General features: G+C 48.7%; 1 protein-coding gene across 1 annotated transcript in view; it reads left to right on the plus strand.

Moving 5' to 3' along the window:
• The first annotated feature begins 7,157 nt into the window (after positions 1-7,157).
• Positions 7,158-21,759, plus strand: part of Gpt2 (glutamic--pyruvic transaminase 2) — a 34,698-nt gene continuing 20,096 nt past the window's right edge. Inside the window, exons 1-4 of the mRNA XM_021220212.2 lie at positions 7,158-7,291; positions 7,505-7,769; positions 17,553-17,642; positions 19,626-19,734. Coding sequence (XP_021075871.1) covers positions 7,527-7,769; positions 17,553-17,642; positions 19,626-19,734 — 442 coding nt within the window. The 5' untranslated portion in view covers positions 7,158-7,291; positions 7,505-7,526. The remainder of the gene's footprint in view (positions 7,292-7,504; positions 7,770-17,552; positions 17,643-19,625; positions 19,735-21,759) is intronic.

Raw genomic sequence — 21,759 nt, forward strand, 5'->3', positions numbered from 1 at the left:
GGGTGTAGCTTGAGCATCAGAGACCTCAAAGCCCACTCCCCTAGTGACACACTTCCTCCAGCAAGGCCACACCCACTTCAACAAGACCACACCTACTCCAACGAGGCCACACCCCCTAACAGTGCTATTCCCTATAAATGGGTCAAGCATTCAATCAAGAGTCCATGGGACCATTCCTATTCAAACCACCTTGCTGAGTATGCATTAAAGGGGAAACAAGCCATCAGTAACTTCATTACTTAAAGATGAGCACTATTCATAAAGGACTAATCTAATCTATTCAAATATTCACAGAAAAGATAAAAATCTCAGCTATCACTTTTAAGCCCTTTGAGCATCCCTCCTGGGGGACAGGAAATGTTGTCATCCTTGTAAAGAAATGGGCTCACTGTGCAGAGAGTCAAGTCTGTTTGGAACGACTGGGCTACTTCTGACATTCTTTTTTTTTGTTTGTTTGTTTGTTGAGACAGGGTTTCTCTGTGTAGCTCTGGCTGTCCTGGAGCTCACTTTGTAGACCAGGCTGGCCTCGAACTCAGAAATCTGCCTGTCTCTGCCTCCCAAGTGCTGGGATTAAAGGCGTGCGCCACCAGGCCCGGCTTTACTTCTGATATTCTTAGAAGACTAAGCAGCTCAGATGGGCATTCAAGAATTTCTGCACAGGCTAAAACTGGGTACATGAAGTAATCCAGCTACAGGGATGATAAATCTGAAACCAGCACTCAGATCCCTTTGATGTAGGTTTTCCCCTGAGGCTGATCCCATCTGGTTCTGAGTCTGTCTAGTATCTTGAATTTGAGTGCATAGAGAATTCTAGTGAGAGGGAATTTGGGTGGTGGAAGCTAGTGGTCTGCTAAGTTAGTAGATTGAAGAAGGGTTTTATCTGTTAGAAGATGCCAGGTCTGATGAAGAGGTGAGCAAGGTATAGCTATTTGGGGGGTTAAATTTAGCCCAAGATAAATTATAATCATCTCAACCTCTCCATATCACTGCAGCTGAAGTCAATCAGCCTTTGCAGACTCAGCTTCTTTCCAGAAATTCTTGTTCAATTTCTATTTCCATAATAGCTGCACTAACTTATATTCCCAGGAGCAGTGTATAAGAGTTCCCATCTCCTCCCATCTTACCCACTGTGTGTGTGTGTGTGATTTGGTGTGCCTTCCACCTGGGTGAGATGACATCTTACTATAGTTTTGATTTGCACTTCTCTGATGATGATTTGTGATATTGAACACCTTTTCATAAATCCATGACCATTATCTTTTCTTGAAGTTCTGTTCAGCTCTTTTGCCCCTTTTTTCTCATGTGTATATGATATATGAAATTATGTGTGTACATGTATGGGTAGATGTGCATGTGTTTGGATGGCCAAAGTTGAAGACAGGCATCTTCTTTGTTACCTCTTGACCTTATCCGTTGACCCCAAAGCTTGGCGATATGGTTAGTCTGAATAGGCAGTTTACCCCCTTTTCAAATCAGAATTTTTTTTGTGTGTATTAATCAGGGTTCTCTAGAGTCACAGAACTTATGGGTAGTCTCTATATAGTAAGAGAATTTGTTGATGACTTACAGTCTGTAGTCCAACTCCCAACAATGGTCAGCAGCAGCTGTGAATGGAAGTCCAAGGGTCTAGCAGTTGCTCAGTCCCACAAGGCAAGCAGGCGAAGAAGAGAGAGCGAGAGAGTCCATCTTCCTCCTTCCAATGTCTATTTAGGTCTCCAGCAGAAGGTGTGGCCCACATTAAAGGTGTGTGTCACCAAGCCTGGATCTGGGACTGGCTTTTTCCCAGATGTCTTGATCTTCTGGGATTCGTAGCTACTATGCCTCAAGACATCCATGCCAAGATCCAGGTCAGAAACATCTATCTCCCAGCCTCCAGATTAGGATCCCAGGAGAGCCTTCCAATTCTGGATTGTAGTTCATTCTAGATAGAGTCAAGTTGACAACCGGGAATCGCCACTACAATTAGTTTCTTGGATATCTGGGTATTAATTCTTTGTTTTTTTTCTTTCTTTCTTTCTTTCTTTTTTTTTATTTTTTATTTTTTATTTTTTATTTTATTTTATTTTTTTTGGTTTTTCGAGACAGGGTTTCTCTGTATAGCCCTGGCTGTCCTGGAACTCACTTGGTAGACCAGGCTGGCCTCGAACTCAGAAATCCGCCTGCCTCTGCCTCCCGAATGCTGGGATTAAAGGCGTGCGCCACCTCGCCCGGCGACTTACTTATTTTTAAATTGCTGCTATATGTATGCGTGCTCGTGATGTATGTGGAGGGCATGGGCACCTCAGCGTGTGTGTGGCGGTCGGAGAAAACCTGTATGGCGGTCGTTCTCTCCTCCATCGGCCTCACAGGCTTGCATGGCAGCCATCTAGGCCTCGGAGTTACCCCTTGCCCTCTTACTGTTTTTGTTTTTGAGGCAGGATTTCAAGTAGCCCAGGATGGTCTCCAACTTACTAGATTGCTGAGTCCTGCTTTTTGAGGCAGGATCTTTAGGGACCGTAAGTGCTTTTCCAGTCACACACCCTCCTTACAGCTTCCTCCTCTCACCTGGGGTCAAGGCTTTAAGCATCTCTATCTGGCTTTGGGCTCACTAAGTCACTCTGCAGTCCACGCAGCCCTCAATGTTACAGTGATCTACAGCGTCCGCCTCTGGAGTACTGGATTAAAGACTTGAGTTATCGTGCCAGTGAACCTGAACTTTTTTGTTGTTTTGCTCACTTTATTTCTTGGAGGTGTGGGGGCGGGGCGGGGGAAGGAGAGGTTTAAAAAATTACTTCCTGCTTCAACAAGCAGGAAGATGAGCCCAGTGACGTCTGCTTTTGTTACGAAACTGTTCTATGTGGGACAGTCTGTTCTGCTTATCGATGCCTTAGAACTCAGCACAGTGTCTACGACAGGATACTTCTCCAATAAGACCTTGTTGAATTAAGGAATGAAGAAAAAGCCTTAAGCCGGGCGTGGTGGCACACGCCTTTAATCCCAGCACTCGGGAGGCAGAGGCAAGCAGATTTCTGAGTTCGAGGCCAGCCTGGTCTACAAAGTGAGTTCCAGGACAGCCAGGGCTACACAGAGAAACCTTGTCTCAAAAAACCAAAAAAGAAAGAAAGAAAGAAAGAAAGAAAGAAAGAAAGAAAGAAAGAAAGAAAGAAAGAAAGAAAGAAAGAAAGAGCCTTGTGAATATTGTGAATACATGACCAGCTGTGTGGGTGGACTGCGTTTGTTGTATGTTTGGAACACTCATCTTGCCCACAGGAAGGCATTCGTGGACTACTCAGTCAAGGTTTACTTTCATATTTAGGATCTTTTGACTCCTGGCTCGTAGCAGGTATGGAGAACAAAATAAAAGCAAATTTCATGGAATTGCCACCCCCTGTTACAAGCGCCATGAAGAAAGTTTTCAAAGCTCAGTGCATTGCAATCAACAGTTCATATTTCCAAATTCAGAGTTACACAAGCTTGATCCCAGAGTCCCAGCGAATCATTGGGCTAGGGGGCGGGTCATAGATAAAGGTGGGAGGCCGGAACTCCAGCACCTGATTCATGAAGCACAAGTCCTACTCCACGCTCCCTGGCTGGCCAAACAAGTTGCTTAACCTGAGGCTCTGCAAAGTAGAAGTAATATTGCTTGCCCGTTTGTGCTTTGTACACAGTTAAGGGTGGTTCACACGAGGTGTTTTGGTTGGTTGGTTCTTTTTGTTTGTTTTGGTCAGTGTCCTTTCCTCCCCACCTCAAGAATGGTAGACAAGCCACCTACCACTGAGTCACACCCGTAAGCCTGGGAACTTTCTTATGCAATCTCATAGACGCAGTGGCACTGGATATGGTAGGGAAATGAGCTCCTTGTGTTTTGCAGCAGCGATGTGGGAGCCAGTGTAAGAGGTCAGCATTCTGGGTGTTTTTTCTCAGTTGGCCTTGTGTGTACCCCTGAAAGACCTCCTCTCATACCCCTTATTCCTACTGATTAGGGCAGAGATAGCTGGAATGACAGACAGCACAAGCTGGAATGACAGACAGCACAGTGGCTCAAAGGACAGTGTCCTAACTTTTTATTGCTGTGAACAGACACCAGGACCGAGATAACTTTTATAAGGACAACATTTAATTGGAGCTGGTTTAAAGGATCAAAGATTCAGTCCATTTATCATCAAGGTGGAAGTGTGGCAGCATCCAGGTAAGGCATGGTGCAGGAGGAGCTTAGAGTCCTACATCTTCATCTGAAGGCTGCTAGCAGATACTGACTTTCAGGCAGCTAGGATGAGGGTCTTAAGCCCACACCCACAGTGACACACCTACTCCAACAAGGCCACACCTTCAAATAGTGCCACTCCCTGGGCCAAGCATGTACAAACCATCACAGACAGGGAATGAATTTACCTCATGTGTAGTCAAAGTTGAGTCGGGTTTGGGCGTGGAGGCATGTGTTTGTGTGGCTCTTCAACGGGGCAGAGTGAGTGATAAGGGAATATTGAAAACCACTGAAGTACTCAGAGGTCCTACAACACTGGGAGAATCTTTAACCTGGAGACTAAATGCTGCTCAAGGAGACAAAAGCTGAGAAGGAGACCTTGTTAAGGGAGATGTTGGTCAATTAAAAGCCCAAACATGAGAATAGAGAGATATCTGGTGGTTAAGAGCACAGATTGCTCTTCTAGGGGAATCAGGTTTGTTTCCCAGCAATGACATGGCCATTTACAATAGTCTATAATTACAATTTCAGGAGATCTGACACCCTCTTCTGGCCTCTGTGGGCACTGCACCCACATGGAGCACAGACATATATGCAGACAAAAAACACTTGTATGCATAATATAAAATTAAAAATAAAAGCCCAGACAGCCTTTTTTCCTGCTTGCTTTCTGGCAGTCAGCCCACAGGGAAGACCTGGCTCACCTCTCTACTTTTCTGCTTCTCTCCCTTAATAAACTATTTCTTTCCTTGTAAGGGAAGATGACAGAGAAGCAGCCGCAGCCTCCTATACCACATAAATAACTACTCTGCAGGGACTTGACAAGTCAGACTCGTTTACTAAGGAAGGAACACTCGGAGCTATCTTTGGCTTCTGTCCTCTCTGACACATTCCTCTTTCATGAGTAATCAATTTGTTTGATCAAAGTGTATGGTAGTCCCTTGAGGAGAGATCAACAAGAGCGTGGTGCAACTTCAGGATCCAGGTTCTGCCTAGCCCCACCAGAACTTTCTGCTCATGGTAGGTGCTGCTGCCTCCATTTCACACATGAGGAGGACAGTGACATGCTTAAAGTTGGGTGACTCAGAAGTGGCTGTGTACAATTATTCTCAGCCTTCCCCCACCCCCCGATTTCCTGCTTCTTTCTCCCCTATACTGCCTCTCCCCTACACTGAATAAATAGTGTCTCCTTTCCCCAAGTTTCACAAGGCAAATGTGTTTGTTGTGACTGTGCAAACCCTGGGCTGTTTTGCTTCAAAACTCCCAGAATTATAAAATGTTCAAGACACCAAGGGAAAAGGGAGGCCATTTAACCCGATTTACTTAGCAGATAGGGAGTCTGAGGCAGAAGGAAGGTAAGCAACTCCATCATGTCCTCCATCATATTCTCCATCATGTCCTCCTTGCAGAAGTTGTGCCTCAGCCTGTTAGCTTACATTTCCTTTTTTTCTTTTAAGATTTATTTATTTATTTTATATGAGTACACTGTAGCTGTCTTCAGACACACCAGAAGAGGGCAGCGGATCCTGTTACAGATGGTGGTGAACCACCATGTGGTTGCTGGGAATTGAACTCAGGACCTCTGGAAGAGCAGTCAGTGCTCTTAACTGCTAAGCCATCTCTCCAGCCCTCTAGCTTATATTTCTACCTTTGCACCAATTGCACACTCAACCTAGTCTTGTCTCAAGCTTGTGTCATGTAGTGGTTATTCCTGGTTGTCAACTTGACTGTATCTGGAATGAACTACAATCCAGAATTGGAAGGCTCTCCTGGGATCTTAATCTGGAGGCTGGGAGATAGAAGTTTCTGACCTGGATCTTGGCATGGAAATCTTGAGACACAGTGGCTATTGATTCTAGAAGATTAAGGCAGGGAGATCTCTTAGTTCAAGGTTATCTTGGATTAAAGGTGTGTGCCATTACACTTTTAATCTGGACTATGCCTTCTGCTGGAGACCTACATAAGGACATCAGAAGAAGAAAGATTCACTCTTCTTCGCCTGCTTACCTTGTGGGACTGAGCAACTGCTAGATCCTTGGACTTCTGTTCACAGCTGCTGCTGACCATTGTTGGGGAATTGGACTACAGAATGTATGTCACCAACAAATTCCTTTACTATATAGAGACAACTATATAGTTGTTGTTTACTGTATAGTTCTGTGACTCTAGAGAACTCTGCCTAACACACGCTGCATGTGTCTGGATCCTTTTGCCCAAAGTAATTGCCACCATGTTCTGTGTATTCATTGTTCAACAAATATGTATTAAGTGCCTATATAGTGTTAGAGATGTTGTGAAATCAACGGACAGAAACAAAACAAAATGAAATTTTGTCCTTCTGAGTCCTAAGTATCTAAATGAGGTAAATTTTAGATGCTAGAAAGGCTAGAAAGAAAGTAAAATGGGTATAGTGGATGTGAGGTGGGCCTTCAGATAGAGGTGATGCAAAACCTTAGCACTTGGTGTGTGGTCCTTTCCGACAACCTCCCCACCCCCTACCCTCTCCACACACAGATTTTTGCTAACAAGAACGTTGAATCCGAGGAGACTGGGTGGCATATCAAGTTTCAGTTGCCCTACTTCCTAAACAGCTGCCCCTGAATAGCCAGGAGAACCATATGGCTGGGATGATGAAACTCAAGGCGAAGAGTGCATCACCACGCGTTCCACGTCACTGTAGGTGTCCCAAGGTGAGGGTGAAGGGAGGCGGGGTGTGCATCTAGGGAGAAGTAGCCAAGCAGCAAATAAAAAATTCCAAAAGCCCCTGGAAAGGACAGCCGCTGCCTTAAAGTAGGGATTCTCTGTCACCAAGACCCCGCCCAGACGTCCGCTCCCCACCCCCCGCCCAGCCCAGTCTGGCCGGCGCCAGGCTTTAGAGGATTTGTAGTTTATCCCGTTTGGCACTGCAGCGTTGGTACGGTCAAGATAACTACAAGACCCAGAAGCCAGCGCGCAGGCCCGAGGCGGAGTCGGCGGCGGTGGGTGTGCGAATACAGGGAGCCAGGAGGTGCTGGTGCCAAGCGCCAGGATGCGGTGGCCGGCCACCGGGTTTGGGAGCAGCCCAGGCTCACCTTAACCGGCGCGGTGCGGACGGTCCGGCGGCGACAGGCACGTTGCATACCCACATTAGGCGCAGCTCCAGCAACCCAGCGGTGTAGCGTCTTGGTGCTGCAGTGGCAGGGTGCTGGGTCCCGGTAACCAGGGGGTGGGAATGCAGCCCTGGAGCTAGGCTGGCCTGCCGGCCGAGAGCCTTGGGCTCTTGGGGGACTGGTGTCCACCTGGAGCTTGCGTGATGTCTTGTTCTCCTTCTTTCTGGGCCAGGGCTAACCTCGGCAGGTTCGCGATGCAGCGGGCAGCGGTGCTGGTGCGGCGGGGCTCCTGCCCCCGCGCCTCGGGCCCCTGGGGCCGTAGTCACAGCAGCGCTGCAGCCGAAGCCTCGGCGGCGCTCAAGGTGCGACCGGAGCGCAGCCCTCGAGACCGCATCCTCACCCTGGAGTCCATGAACCCGCAGGTGAAGGCGGTGGAGTACGCTGTGCGGGGACCCATCGTGCTCAAGGCCGGCGAGATCGAGATGGAGCTGCAGCGGGTGAGCGCGGGGCCTGCGGGGGGCGAGGCCAGGGGGCGCTCATGGCGGGAAAAACTGTGGCAAGCTACTTTGGGGTCCTCCTGCAGGACCTCCACCCCTCCGCCCCTGACTTCCAGCTTCTTCATTGTGCCATTTTTGGCTAAAGCGAGAGAACGCCCCCCCCCCCACTCCCGTCACCCACCAGTGCCCCGCATCTGGCACAATGTGAAGCCTTCGACGGTTCACTTGTTGAACTGTGCCCAGTTATTGAGCGGCCTCTGCTGCCAGGCACTGCGTGTTCCCTAAGTGTCCAACCCTCGTGGATCCCTTGGGAGGGGGAAAACAAGCAAATATAGAAGTGAGAGTTTCAGACGGAGAATAAGTGCTTTAAAGTGAGACGAAGGGGCTGGGGGGGGGGCGAGGTGAAAACCCAGTTAAGTAGGAGCGGAGGGAGGAAGGAAGGCTGTGTGACTGGCTGGTTTGTTCCCGAACCCTTTTTTCTGGCCGAGGCCTGCTGGGTGTTTGCCAGCCACAGTGGCTTGACAAGACTGGGACTCTGGAGAAAAGATGGGTAGAATTCCTTATTTTGTACCCTGAGAACCTTTGATTATAGCAATCAAAGTGGGAGAGTTGGGTCCTTATGACTTTAATGAGGTGAACCTGGGACTTCATCTTGGCGATGACAGCCAGGGAGGCTGGCTTGAACTTATAGCTGTTTCTCCCTGTCCCAACTAGGGTGGTTTGGCTGTATGTGAAACACTTGTGCCCTTGGATAAAACCAAGTTCTTTGTTCTGGGGCCAAGGTCTGGCTATGTAGCCCAGGTTGGCCTCGACTCCACATCCTCCTACCTTCACCTCCCATGTGTTGGGGTTTACAGGCATCCAGGCACACAACACAATGCCCTGCTAGGATACTGGGTTTTAACCTGGGTGAGATTTGGAAGGCAGAGTCAAGAGGGAACATCACTACTAAGATTAAAAAGAAAATGTTAGCCGGGTGGTGGTGGCACATGTCTTTAATTTTAGCACTTGGGAGGCTAAGACAGGCAGAGCTCTGTGAGTTCTAGGCCAGCCTAGAGTGAGTTCTAGGATAGCTAGGGCTACAAAGTGAAACCCTGCCTGGAAAAAAAAACTTGGAAAGAAAGGAAGAAAGGAAGGAAGGAAGGAAGGAAGGAAGGAAGGAAGGAAGGAAGGAAGGAAGGAAGAAAGAAAGAAAGAAAGAAAGAAAGAAAAGAAAAGGTCACTAGATCATTCCGACTCAAGATGTGGATGGATGGGAGGGTTTCTTGATTTTGTTTCCATACTCAGCAGGTCCCAGTGTCTGCAGAGTAGCATGCTCACTCAGTATCCTTGAGTATGTAAGAGGAACTCTCAGGATCTCTCTCTTCTTCCCGTTGGAATTCTTATGAAGCCTACCTACATCAGCTACCCAATTCTACTAAACACACTGCGTTGGATCCGTCAGCATCTGTTGCTGACTCTTTGCAGGGCTGAGTTTATTTATTTAATTATTTTTAGATTTGCTTTTATTATTTTAAAATATGTGTATGTGTGTAGTTATGTGCATGTGAGTGTAGGTGCCCATGGAGACCAGAGAAGTTTCTTTGCTAGCCATTGGTGGAACAAGCTTTTAACCTCAGTACTCAGGAGACAGAGGCAGGTCGATTTCTGAGTTCGAGGTCAGCTACACAGAGAAACCCTGTCTCCAGAAACCAAACCAAACAAAGCAAATCAAGAGTTGGATCTTCTTGGAGCTGAAGATCTAGGTACTTGTGAGCCACCTGATGTGGGAATTGAACTGGATTCTTCTGCTATTAACCTTCCACCATCTCTCCCGCCCACAGGGCTGTTTAAAGGTTCGCCCAGAGAAGGCTGGCTCCATATTTGTGCCTGACACACTGGTGGGCTAGAGACATAAAACCTGTGCTTTTCTTTTTCAGACCTTTATATCTGGGAGGCTGCAGCTGTCCCTTCTCGGGACAGCAAAGCTAGCCTAAAAGTGTTCCCTGTTCTGCTCCACCACAGTTGGTTTCTCTGCGTCCAGAGCTGGGAGAGAGTCCAGGAATTCACTCTACCTTTTGCGAAATAACCACTTTCCTGTTGGACCCGTAAAGCAGAGGATGGGGAGACCAAGAGAGCACTGGCCTTGGTCTCAGGCCGCCATATTGTTATTCCAGCCCAGTTGCATGTTTCTGGGTGGGGGTGGGGGGATGGCAGGCAGAGAATGTGTGAGAATGGTCCAAGAGCAGGCAGTGCTGTGATCAAAGGCAAGAAACTGGGAAGTTCTGGGTCTAGCGGTAGGGGTTGATATCGTTGGTAGAAGTCTGTTTGGCAGAGGGAGGTGGGGTGAATTCAATAGAGAAGATAGACAGAAGATAGACATTTGGATGACTCAGGACTGGACCATGCATCTTGGTTGGGCATGCGAGCTAGGAAGGGTTTCCAGCGGTGGTAAAGCTCAGGTAGGTATAAGTCTTGGTCGCTGGGCCAGAAGCATCCTGACTTCCAGAGCAGAAGTTCCACACTCTCGAATGTTTGTGACGTCCAAGCTAGATGAGAAGTCCTCTCTGTGCACCCCCACTCTCTGATATTTGTTTTTGTTTTGAGACAGGTTCTCACTATCTTTTTTTTTTTTTTTAAGATTTATTTATTATTATAAGTACACTGTAGCTGACTTCAGACGCACCAGAAGAGGGTGTCAGATCTCATAATGGATGGTTGTGAGTCACCATGTGGTTGCTGGGATTTGAACTCAGGACCTTCGGAAGAGCGGTCGGTGCTCTTACCCGCTGAGACGTCTCGCCAGACCTGGAACTTTCTGTGTCAGGCAGGCGACCTGGACCTCACAACCGTCTATCCAGCTGTCTCTGTTTCCCAAGTGCTGGGATGAAAGCCACACACCACCACATGCTCTCTGCTGCTCTCATCTTCATTAGCCACATCTGTCAGTTCTTTCTTTTCTTTTTGGAGGGTGGGGGGCCGGTGCTGGGGACTTAGATCTTAGAGCTCTACTAACTGGAGGCAAGCACTCCACGATTGACCTAGAGCTGTATTCAGAGCCCTGTTTATTTTCATTTTTTTTTTTTGTTTGTGTTGGCTTAGTTGTTTCTTTTCTATTTCTGTTTTGAATCTCTGATGCAAATTGGACCAATATTCCGAGGAATTTGATCTTTCTGAGAAGTTTGTATGGAATACGACTCCAGGCAAATTCCGTGTATTCTCTGGGCATCAGTTTCCCATTCTCTTAAGTTCCAGGCAACCTGAGGTGATGTCTGTGTTAGGTCCCAGAACCTTATGTTAGCTATGGAATTGCTTCAGTGGGTGCTCCTGTCAATATCACAGGTCAGACACGTGGCTTTGGTGTTTGTCTTCAGGGTGGTGGTCAGGGCTTAGTCCCCAAGCTTTCTACTTCTCTGATAAGATAGCCTGAGGGAGAGAACAGGGTAAGGGATGTGAAGAGCCAGGCCAGGGAGGCCATTGCACCCGGACAGCAGCTCCACCAAGGGAAGAGTCTGTTTTGGGGTTTCAGATCCCATTGTTCATTGGGAATAATAGCACTTTTTAATAAGCCTCAATTAAAGGGGTTTTGGAAGGATCTGACAGTTTCTCAACCTACTTCTTTTTTTTTTTTTTTTTTTTTTTTTTTTTTTTTNACAGCAGCTCCACCAAGGGAAGAGTCTGTTTTGGGGTTTCAGATCCCATTGTTCATTGGGAATAATAGCACTTTTTAATAAGCCTCAATTAAAGGCGTCTTGGTTGGATCTTACAGTTTCTCAACCTACTTCTTTTTTTTTTTTTTTTTTTTCTCTTGCTTTTTTAAAAGGCGAGGATCAGGGCTTGGTGCAGTAAAGTGAAGGAATGGCTTTACTCTTCCGGTTGTAAAAGTAAACACCAGCCAGGTGTGGTGGCTGGGGTCTGTATCCTACCTATTAGAAGTCTGAGACATGGGGGTTACTTGAGTTTAGGAACTTCAGGGCCAGTCTGGGCAATATAGGAGCTCTCTGTCTCAAAGGTTAAAGCTAGAAAGGGTTTGCCAGGGTTTGCCAGGTAAGCTCTGTGTTCGATCCCCAAAGCTTCTGTGAAAAGCCAGGCATTGGTGGTGTCACACCAGAAGGATCCTGGGCCTCCCTGACCAGCCGCTAGCCTACTCAAACCAATGGGAGACCCTGTCTCAAAACTTGAAGTGGCTGACTCCTGAGGAACCACATCCGAGGTTGGCCTGTGACCTCCACTTGTACACATACACACACATGCACTTACAGGAACACGTACAAAGTACACAACACAAAAACAGAAGCTCACACAGGGCAGAAGGTTTAGAATTGGAAAAGACTGGTTACTTTTGTGGACGTCATTGTGTGTTTGTGAGGATCAAACCTGTGGAAGACTGCTTTGCCCTTTCTGAATCTCTCAGTGTGTGGCTTTCTGGGTCAGCTGTCGATTTGCTATAATAAATGATCCTGAATGGAAAGAATTCAGCTTTATTGACTGTCTTAGTCAGGACTTTGCTGCTGTGAACAGATACCATGACCAAGGCAAGTCTTATAAAGACAACATTTAATTGGGGCTGGCTTATAGGTTCAGAGGTTCAGTCTATTATCATCAAGGCAGGAGCATGGCAGCATCCAGGCAGGCATGGTGCAGGAGGAGCTGAGCGTTCTACATCTTCATCCAAAGGCTGCTAGTGGAAGACAGATTCCCAGGAAGCTAGGATGAGGGTCTTATAGCCCACACCCACAGGGACACACCTACTCCAACCAACTCCAACAAGGCCACACCTCCTAATAGTGCCATTCCCTGGACCGAGCATATGCAAAGCATCACACTTAAAAATCTTTTTTTTTTTTTTTCTTAGATGTATTTGTTTTAGATTTTTATTATTTTATGTGTATGTGTGTCTTGTCTGTCTGTACACCCCATGTGTGCTGGTGCCCGTGAATCCAGAAGAGGGTGTCAGATCCCCCAGAACTGCCACTGTGTGGGTGCTGGGAACCAAACCCAGGTCTTTGGTAAAGAACAGGGAGTACTGATGAGTCGAGTTACCTTCCCAACCCTGTTCCTTAGAAATCTCCACTTTACTTGTTGTCTGCATGAATTAAAAAAAAAAAAAAAAAGGAAAGAAAGAAGGAAATAAAAAAGAGAGGACATCTACCACTCCTTGGTGTGGCAGAGGAGGTTTGTTGTAGACCTGAGAGAAAGCATAGTCAGAGGCAGGGCCATCTGGGAGAGACCAGAGAGAACATGGCCCTGAGCCAGGCCAGAGGGGAGAGGGGAGAGGAGAGTAGGGAGAGCCGGGAGAGCCTGAGAGTAAAGGGTGGATGAGGAGGGAAAGGGTGAGGTACCTAAATTAGGGAAGGGCTAGAGGAGTTTAGGGTAGGGGGTGGGGCATCCCAGCTGTACCCTGTAACAAGTAGGGAGTGAGGGATGCTGGAGAACTTGGCAGCCAGGCCCCCTTTGGTATGTTGAAGAGGCGCTCTGTTAGGCATTTGTTCTCGGTTTGAGACCCTGTGCTGTCTCAGCTTCTTCAGTTGAATGAACCCGTGTTCAGGAACAGTGGGATCTCATTGGGTTTTGTCGCCAGCGCTTCTTTCAGGGCTTCCTGCCTGCTCTAGTCTGATTAATTGTCCATTTGAGTCTGGGATCGAGGGGCCTTTCAGATAAAGTTTCTGGGGTCTGGGACGGCCTCACTTCCACCCTGTGCCCAACTCCTTTCCTGTACCCACATTTGGTCAAGATTTATTTGTGTGTGCGCGCACGTATGTGTGTGTTTGTGCATGTGTGTGCGTGCTTGTGAGTAGAGGTGCCTACAGAAGCCAGAAGCGTAGAGCTAGAGTAGCAGGGTGTGTGAGCTGCAGGGCCTGAGTGCTGGCTCCTGTGCCCCGGTTGACTGTCAAAGCCGTAGAGTAGAGCATACTCTTCCCCCACTGAGCCTTCTCTGCAGCCTCTGTACACTTCCTACCTTCTCTCACTCGCAGGCTCCTTATTTACTGTAGTAGGAGTGGTTGTTGAACCAAAGGGAGACTGTGGCCTTCTTCAGCATATCTCATGAAATGCCTGGGCCGGCCCTTGAACAAGGAAACTAACTTGTTTTTATCCCTACCTCCTCTCCAGGTTTACCAGGGTATGTATAACTGACAGGTGTGTGTGTGTGTGTGTGTGTGTGTGCATGCATGTGTGTGATGTGTGTGTGTGTATGCATGTGTGCATCTTTTCTTTTTCTTTTTTTTTTTTTAAAAGATTTATTTTTTTATTATATGTAAGTACACTGTAGCTGTCTTCAGACACTCCAGAAGAGGAGGTCAGATCTTGTTACGGATGGTTATGAGCCACCATGTGGTTGCTGGGATTTGAACTCCGGACCTTCGGAAGAGCAGTCGGGTGCTCTTACCCACTGAGCCATCTCACCAGCCCATATTTTCTTGTTCATATAGGTGCACACATGTGTAGGGTGCATTAGAAGCCGTAGGACAACATTGCTATCACTTTTTAGATGCTGCACACCTTAGATTTTGAGACAGGGCTCCTGCTGGCCTGGAGCTCATTGGTTCAGCTAGGTTGGTGAACCCCAGGAGTTCACTTGTCTTCGCCTCCCCAGTACTGAGATGACAAGCATACACCATTGCATTTGAGGTTGGTGGCTGTTGTTGTTGTTGTTGTAAATGGGATCCTGGGCATTGAATTCAGGTGGTTGCACCTGAGACACAGGCACCTTACCAGCTGAGCAGCTCCTCAGCCTTCCTCTTGTGATAACTGCTTTTGTCTCGCCTTGTTCCCATCTAACGTGTCCACCGGTCCAGTGGCCTTTAATGCTGTCGGACTGTGGACTGGTAGGACGATGATAAACCTTTTTCCTTTTCATCTGAAGAAGTGTTTCACTGCCTTCCACCCCTGCAGAAGTGAAAGTGACAGGAAGGGCCCCCCCCCCCCGACCTTCCCCTGTGCTGCATGGGATGCACTATACATGTACAGGTGTGTAAGACAGAGGAGCTCACACTGCATGCCTGTTAGTGTCTCTGTCAAGGCTTTGCGCTGGGGGCAGTGCAACACTGCATGTTCACACAGGCCTGAATAAGCACTTTGGGCCAGAGTCTTTCTGGGGTATCTTGGTATTTCCCAGACCATGTTGAGCTTGTGTGCCCAGAATGCTCTTCTTAGTGGCTGCTCTTGGCTGTGTAGAGTGGTCTGCTTGTCTATTCAAGGGAGCCGGTTTCCTGTCCCAGGCTCATCCGTCATGCAAAGTGTCTATGGTCTATGGGCACAAAGCCCCGAGTATGGAGGTGCATAGTCTTCCCAGGCTTGGTGTCAGCAGGCCCTGAATTGGCTGAATAGTGTGGGGGAAGGCACAGGGAAGGGCCATCCTGGGCTAGATTCCAGGCATTCTCTCCTCCTGTATTGGGCTGGCCCGGGGCCAAGGCCTACAGCTGTGTGTTGCGTCCTGGCTTTCATTGCTGTGGCAGATTTATTTTTTACTGGAGAATAGGCTGTGGGGCACCACAGAAGTCATCTATGCTCAGGAGCTGTGGGCTTGAAAGCTCCAGTGACTTAGAGGCTGATGCTGATGCAGAGCTCCTCAACTGGAAACCAGGCCAGTGCCAGGGCGTGCGAGCCTGCCTTCTGTGCACTGTGCCTCGAGGTTTCAGGTAGGTGCCTGCATCTCCCTCACTCCCAGCCATGGCTCCTGCCTATGGAATGAGCCTTGCAGCTGCGTTCCCTTCTCTCCTGTTCTCACCCGGACCCAGCTTGGGGCAGCAAGTGGTGCCACCACCTGCTGTGGTCTAGCAGTGTTTGACTGCCAGGAGTAACGCTGCACATTGGCCATCTCTGAATAGCTAAAAAAAAAAAAAAAAAAGGAACACAAGGCACGCGCAGGGTCCTCCGTCTCCCAGACACACTTTTTGGAGACTTGAGCTCTGTTTGTGAAGCACTGGGGCCTTTTCTAGGTTGCTTTTCTTGGCCTACTATGCCTTGTCATGAAGGGATGTAACTTGGCCTACTATGCCTTGTCATGAAGGGATGTAAAACTTAGGTGGCAGCTGTTTCTCTTTCTGGAGCCCACTGTCCTTTGTTTGTTTGTTTGTTTTTTGTTTTTTTTTTTAAGTTGAGAGATATTTAACTGATTATAAAAAAAAAAAAAAAAAAAGCATGGGGGGGGGAAGGGGCAGGAGATGACTCAGTAAGAGTGCTTGTTATGTACGCATGAACCTGAGTTCAAATCCCCAGCTCCCAAGCAAAAAGCCAGGCGTGGTCTCACCTGTACCTGAAACCTGAGTGCTGGTAGGAGCAGAGACAGGTTTGCCAGGGCTGCCTATTGGTCAGCTAAAAACCAGTGAGCTCAGGGACAGGGAGCTATCCTGTCTCAGAGAAGCAAGATGGAGAGCTGTGAAGGATAGCCCCAATCCTCCTCTGGCCTCTCTCTACATGTTTGCCCATGGTTAAGCACACACCTGAGTGCGGTGCACATGTGCGCACACATGTACATAAGTGTGGATACACACATATACTTGTGCACAGCTGGGACATGAGGTGGGCAGGCTGTCCCAGCCTTCTCCTTCCTCCACAGTGACATTCAGGGCCTCCGTCCTGGACTAGCTGTGTAAGGCTGGGTTTATTCCTCATTACCGGGGCAGGTCCTTAAACCTGTCTAGTCTATGCCTCCAGACTAATTCTGTCCCCCCCCCCCCCCAAGACAGGCTCTGTCTGTGTGGCTCTGGCTGTCCTGGAACTCACTTTGTAGACCAGGCTGGCCTCGAACTCAGAAATCCGCCTGCCTCTGCCTCCCGAGTGCTGGGATTAAAGGCNTGGCTGTCCTGGAACTCACTTTGTAGACCAGGCTGGCCTCGAACTCAGAAATCCGCCTGCCTCTGCCTCCCGAGTGCTGGGATTAAAGGCGTGCTACAGGCTAATTCTGGATTTCTCAGTGTGTGTGTGTATGTAATCCCATGTTTTCACATTTCCATGATCCTTTTTACCTTTGTAGCAGCTGAAGTGTCTTTCCTTCATCTCCCAAGTGACATCCAAATATCTGTTATTTCTTCTGTGACCCTATGTCATTACCTCATCTGTCCTTACTCTTAAAAAAAGGAAGAAGAAAAGGAAACTAGAATTTTGCAAAACCCAGATTGCAAGAGAGCAAAGCCAGGAATTAATTCCTGGGATGAGTGTCTTCTGGAGATGAACATGAGCCCGGCATCTTTAGCCCCTTCTGTGTGGTTTCAAAGTTCTCTATTTGGGCACAGGGGACAGGAGCATCTAGGCTCTCCCTCCTTGACATTCCACATGTTTTGCAGCTGGCCCCTGTTCCTTTTCTACTGCCATTTTGGTCCCAGTGCCTTCTTTTAGACCTCCCTGTGAGGTGACAGGCCATGGAACTGTCTCAGGATGCCCCAGCCACCTAACAGCTTTTCCAGTTTGTCCAGAAAGTGGGAGGCATACAACAGAGTGGTTGCTAATCACACTGACTCCGAGTTCAAATCCATCCGTGACACTGAGTTCAAATCCTAATGCAAATCCATCTGTGATACTGAGTTCAAATCCAATACAAATCCATCTGTGACACTAAGCAAATTTGTTAGTCTTTTGAAACCTCAGTTTTCTCACTTGTGAAATAGGGTCGCTTGTCCTTCCTTGTGGACACGGTTGTGAAGATTAACTAGGGTCAGGCATGTCACAGGCACTGTGCTTGACATTTGGTGAGGGCTCAAAATAGGATTGTTTATTAATATCCTGTGGCAATGTTCCAGCCAGGTCTTAGGAATGCAGGGTCTACGAGTCCTTAAGTAACCACCTGCCACCTTCTCTCTGCAGGGCATCAAAAAACCATTCACTGAGGTGATTCGAGCCAACATTGGGGATGCCCATGCTATGGGCCAGCAGCCAATCACCTTCCTCCGTCAGGTGAGCCAGCCCTCAGCCACAGGCAGGCCTCTGGGGGCCCTGAAGTGGGGGGGCCGGGAACCAGAACTCCTAGGGGAGTGGAGGCAGGGGGGAGACCAGAACAGCAAGCACTAGCACCCCTCAGGGATGTGCCACAGGAGCAGCAGCCCTTTCAGGTACCTGGTGTCCCTGTTTCTCTCTCTCAGCAATTCCCCTCCCAGTGTTATCAAAAATACCTTAACGCACTTTGGAGTTGGTCTGGGATAGGACGATTCCAGGAAGGCTCTTCTTCTTCATTGTTAGGTCTGGGGTCCTGACAGAAGAGCTTCAGTGCGGGTGTTCATGTATACATGTGGACAGAGAGATGCAAGCACAGTGGGGTGCGGGGAGGAACCCCGGGGTGAAAATATAGTCCCAAGGGAGCCCCTGGGTTTGAGTGTTGGATCTGCTGTTGACCAGCTTTTGGCCTTGTGCATGTGGAAATCGTCAGGGTGCCTTGGAGGGCAGATGGAGGGCAGCCTCCAGCCTAGCAAAAAGTGGAGGCTATGGCAGCCACAGCCACCAACTCTCAGTTGCCTCTAGGGTAATGCAGATCCCTCAGAGGGGCTCTATGTGATGGTGGTGGTATCAGGCTTTATGTCTGACTATCAGTGGCAAAATGTTACCTGGGCTGACAGTACAGGATCAGCAGACAAGAGATAGGGAAAGCTTGGTAGGAAAATGCTACTGGGCAGCCTGAACTGAGGTAGGAGACGGAGCGATAGAAAGCTTTTTCCTGTAGAAGGACGGGGCCTGTTTCTGACCAACATAACAGTCCTATATGTATAAAGTCCACAAGCTAGGGCAAGTAACAAACTTTGGAAGTGGACAGCTTTGTCCCCTTTTCCCAACCTGTGTCACCACCACTCCACTTTGGCAGAGGGCTCTTGGGACCTAGAAGGCCCCAGCCATACCCCATGCATAACAGGAGGACATGCAGCAGAACCTGGTCTGATGGATGCCCTGCAGTCATTGTTGAGTTTCAGAAGACTGGAGATGAGTGTATTAGGGTCCAGCATGTGGAACTGGGGGACAAACAGTACCTCTGCTAGAGGAGAGGCAGGAAGAAGGCCAAGGTCCTTGATTGTAAGTAGGAGTGTGGATCTGGTGTTGGGTGGAGAGTAGGTTCCCAACAGCACTTACCTTTACAGGCTGTTAAACCCATCCCCAAAGCCACCCAAGCCCCCGGGGCCACAGTTGTCCTAACTTGTGCATGGTGTCAGCTGCTCGCAGCCCTCATCTGTCTCTCTGATCTTCATAATGCCCCTGGGAGAGGGGGAGGCTAGGTTAGTGCTCATTATACAGGGGAGGAGAAGCCACGAAGCTGGCTGGTCACCTGACTGGTATCCGAGCTGTGACCTGTAGTCCCTTTAGTAAGCCTGGCGTGGTCCCTCAGCTGCCAGCTTTAGACAGGTGTGGGTGGTTTACCGGCACCTAGTCCCACAAAGCCTTAGTTAATCCTCTCAGTTTTCATGTGTAGGGTGATTTTGTGTTACAGGGAGGAAAAGCCGTTCATGCTTTCAGATCTGGGGCTTAGTCCAAAGGAAGACCGGGAGGAGAAGGGCTCAGGCTATGTGTCGTCAGGGGTCTTACAGCCTTGTTCCTGTCGGCAAGGTTTTGCTACCCACTGTGGCCTAGCCCCTTGCCTAGGACACCCCCGAGTTCTTATGATCCTGGATGTTTGGGACCAGAGCGGTGGCGAACCCTCACGTTCTGCCATGGCTCCTCGTTTGGCTCCCCATTCTTGGGCCAAGCCTTGGTGGTGTTGCCTCTCACCCATCAGATCCTCTCCTGCTGCTGAGAGCCAGCATCTTTCTCTTTGCTGCCCTGAGCTCCTTCCGGCCCCGCCCTCATGTAGAGGCTGTGACACAGAGTTTGCAGTTGTCTTCTTCTGGCTTTACCTTGCTCAGTGTCCTGTGTGCTTGGGTACCATATCATAAACTCAATTGTACCCCCATTCTATAGGTGATGGCACTCTGTACCTACCCAAACCTGCTAAACAGCCCCAGCTTCCCAGAAGACGCTAAGAGACGAGCGCGGCGGATCCTGCAGGCTTGTGGCGGAAACAGCTTGGGTGAGGCACAGCTTGTGAGGTCCTCGAGGATGTGAACTGAATGTGGGTTCCAATAGGTCTGGGCCCATCAGCAAAGGGCCACAACGTGACTCTTGAGTGTGTGGAAGGTGGCTGATGTTCAGAGTGTGCGCAGATGCATACTCACCTTCCGGTGTACTAAGGCAGTGAGTGATCGATCGTGCCATCTTTTGGCGAGTCAGGTACTTAGGTATAAGTACCTCCATCCTTCTTTGTTTAGGCCAGCAAAGGTTTAGTTCAGTGACCACCCTTAGCATCAGGAGGCTAAACAGAATGTCAGTTCCCAGTGTTGCTCAAGTTTCCTGTGTCTGTGGCGTTGTCTGAGAAATGGCTACTGTTTGCTGAGGACAGGAAGCATCAGGCTCTCTCTGTCTTTCCTCAGTTTGATTGTTCCCATCATCCCTCCACTCCGCCGTTTTCCTTCCTCCTGGTAGAAAGCCCAGGCCCAGGCCCAGCGGTTTGCCTCCTGACAGAGCACCAGGTACCTCTGACTCCACGGAAGAGTCCTGAGACTTGACCCCCGGTGGATGTGAAAATGATATTCTTCCTCCCTACCCTGCTTGGAATCCAACTCTTGGCCTTTAGCTCTTTGTTCTCATCTCATTTTCTTTCCTGTTTATCTCCTCTGCTCTTTCCCCAGCACTTGTACAGCATTCTTAAAGCTTTCTTAGGATGTGTGCCCTGATATTCTGAGATCCAGAGCCAAGAGTGAGGCAGATATTTTTTTTTCTGAATTGCTTAGTCAGCTCCCTTGGTCTCTGCCTCCCTCCATGCTCCCTCCCCACTTTTCTGCTCTGTCCCTTGCTGTGGGCTCTGTGCTTATGTGCTGGCCGTGGTGACCCCATCAGCACTCTTGGTTTGGGCACGGTGGTATCTCTGTTAGGAAAGGGCTGGTGTCCCCTGCTTCCCTGCCTGGCAGCCTGGGCTCTAGACCATTGGCTGGCAGGGAGTAGCATGTGTGGCATTTCTTCCCCTGTACCCTCCACCCAGCACAGAGGACGAATGTGTTTCTCAGAGACCCGGTGGCCCTGCGATTTCCAGAAGTCCTGGGGAGGCAGGGGGAGGGAGCTGGCTTTCTGTGTATCTACTGTGAGTGGGGAGGGAATGGCTTTTGACCTTTGTCCTGCCCACTAAATCTCATCTATTGATTTTTGTCCCTCTTTGTCAGCTAGAGCTGGGGGCAGGTGGGAGGTCGTGCCTTTGGAAGGGTGCTCTTGGGGTGTTATAGCAGACCAGTAAGCCATAAGGATTTTGTGGTCTACCAGGCCCTGTCCCAGGAACGTATGAGTGCGGATGCGGGCAATGCATTCTGAGCCTTCCTCTCGTCTTTAAACGAGGAATTGTTTTCTCTCCACCTCCTGCCCTTGTGAGAAAGGCTAGTGTGTCTGCTAGCGCTTCATGTCAGGTGACAGTACAACCAGGCCCTGCCCACTGCAAGGAACAGCTAGTGTGGTCCCTCTTAAGCATGGATGCTGAGGTCTCACTGTCTGACTGAGCCTCAGGTCACCCAAAGTGTTTCCCGCCATAGGAGGAACAGGAAGTGAAATGTGTCCTTGTTCTCTGAGAGCATGCTGACCCAAGTGCGAATTACTGAATATGTACATGGAGGTTTTTTTAAATGTTTAAACATTTTTATTTTATTTTATTTTATGCATATGGACATTTTGCCTGCATATGTCTGAGTACCACTTACGTACCTTGTATCTGTAGCAATGAGAAGAGAACACTGGATCCCTTGGAACTGGAGTTACAAACAGTTGTGAGCCACCATGTGGGTACTGGGAGTTAAACTTTAAGACATTAAAGTTCACCCATGCTTTCCTCATGACCTTTAAGATTGTTTTTCCTTAGCCAGGCATGGTGACACACCCTTTAATTCCAGCAGTCAGGAGGCAGAGGCAGGCGGATCTGAGGAACTTGATTCCAGCCAGAGCGACATAGAGACCCTCTCTTAAAAAAACGTTTCTTACTAATGTTTTCTTTATTGTCCATCTGACAAGCAATTCA

This window comes from Mus pahari, chromosome 20 (assembly GCF_900095145.1).
Source record: "Mus pahari chromosome 20, PAHARI_EIJ_v1.1, whole genome shotgun sequence".
In the NCBI taxonomy this organism is placed as follows: Eukaryota; Metazoa; Chordata; class Mammalia; order Rodentia; family Muridae; genus Mus; species Mus pahari.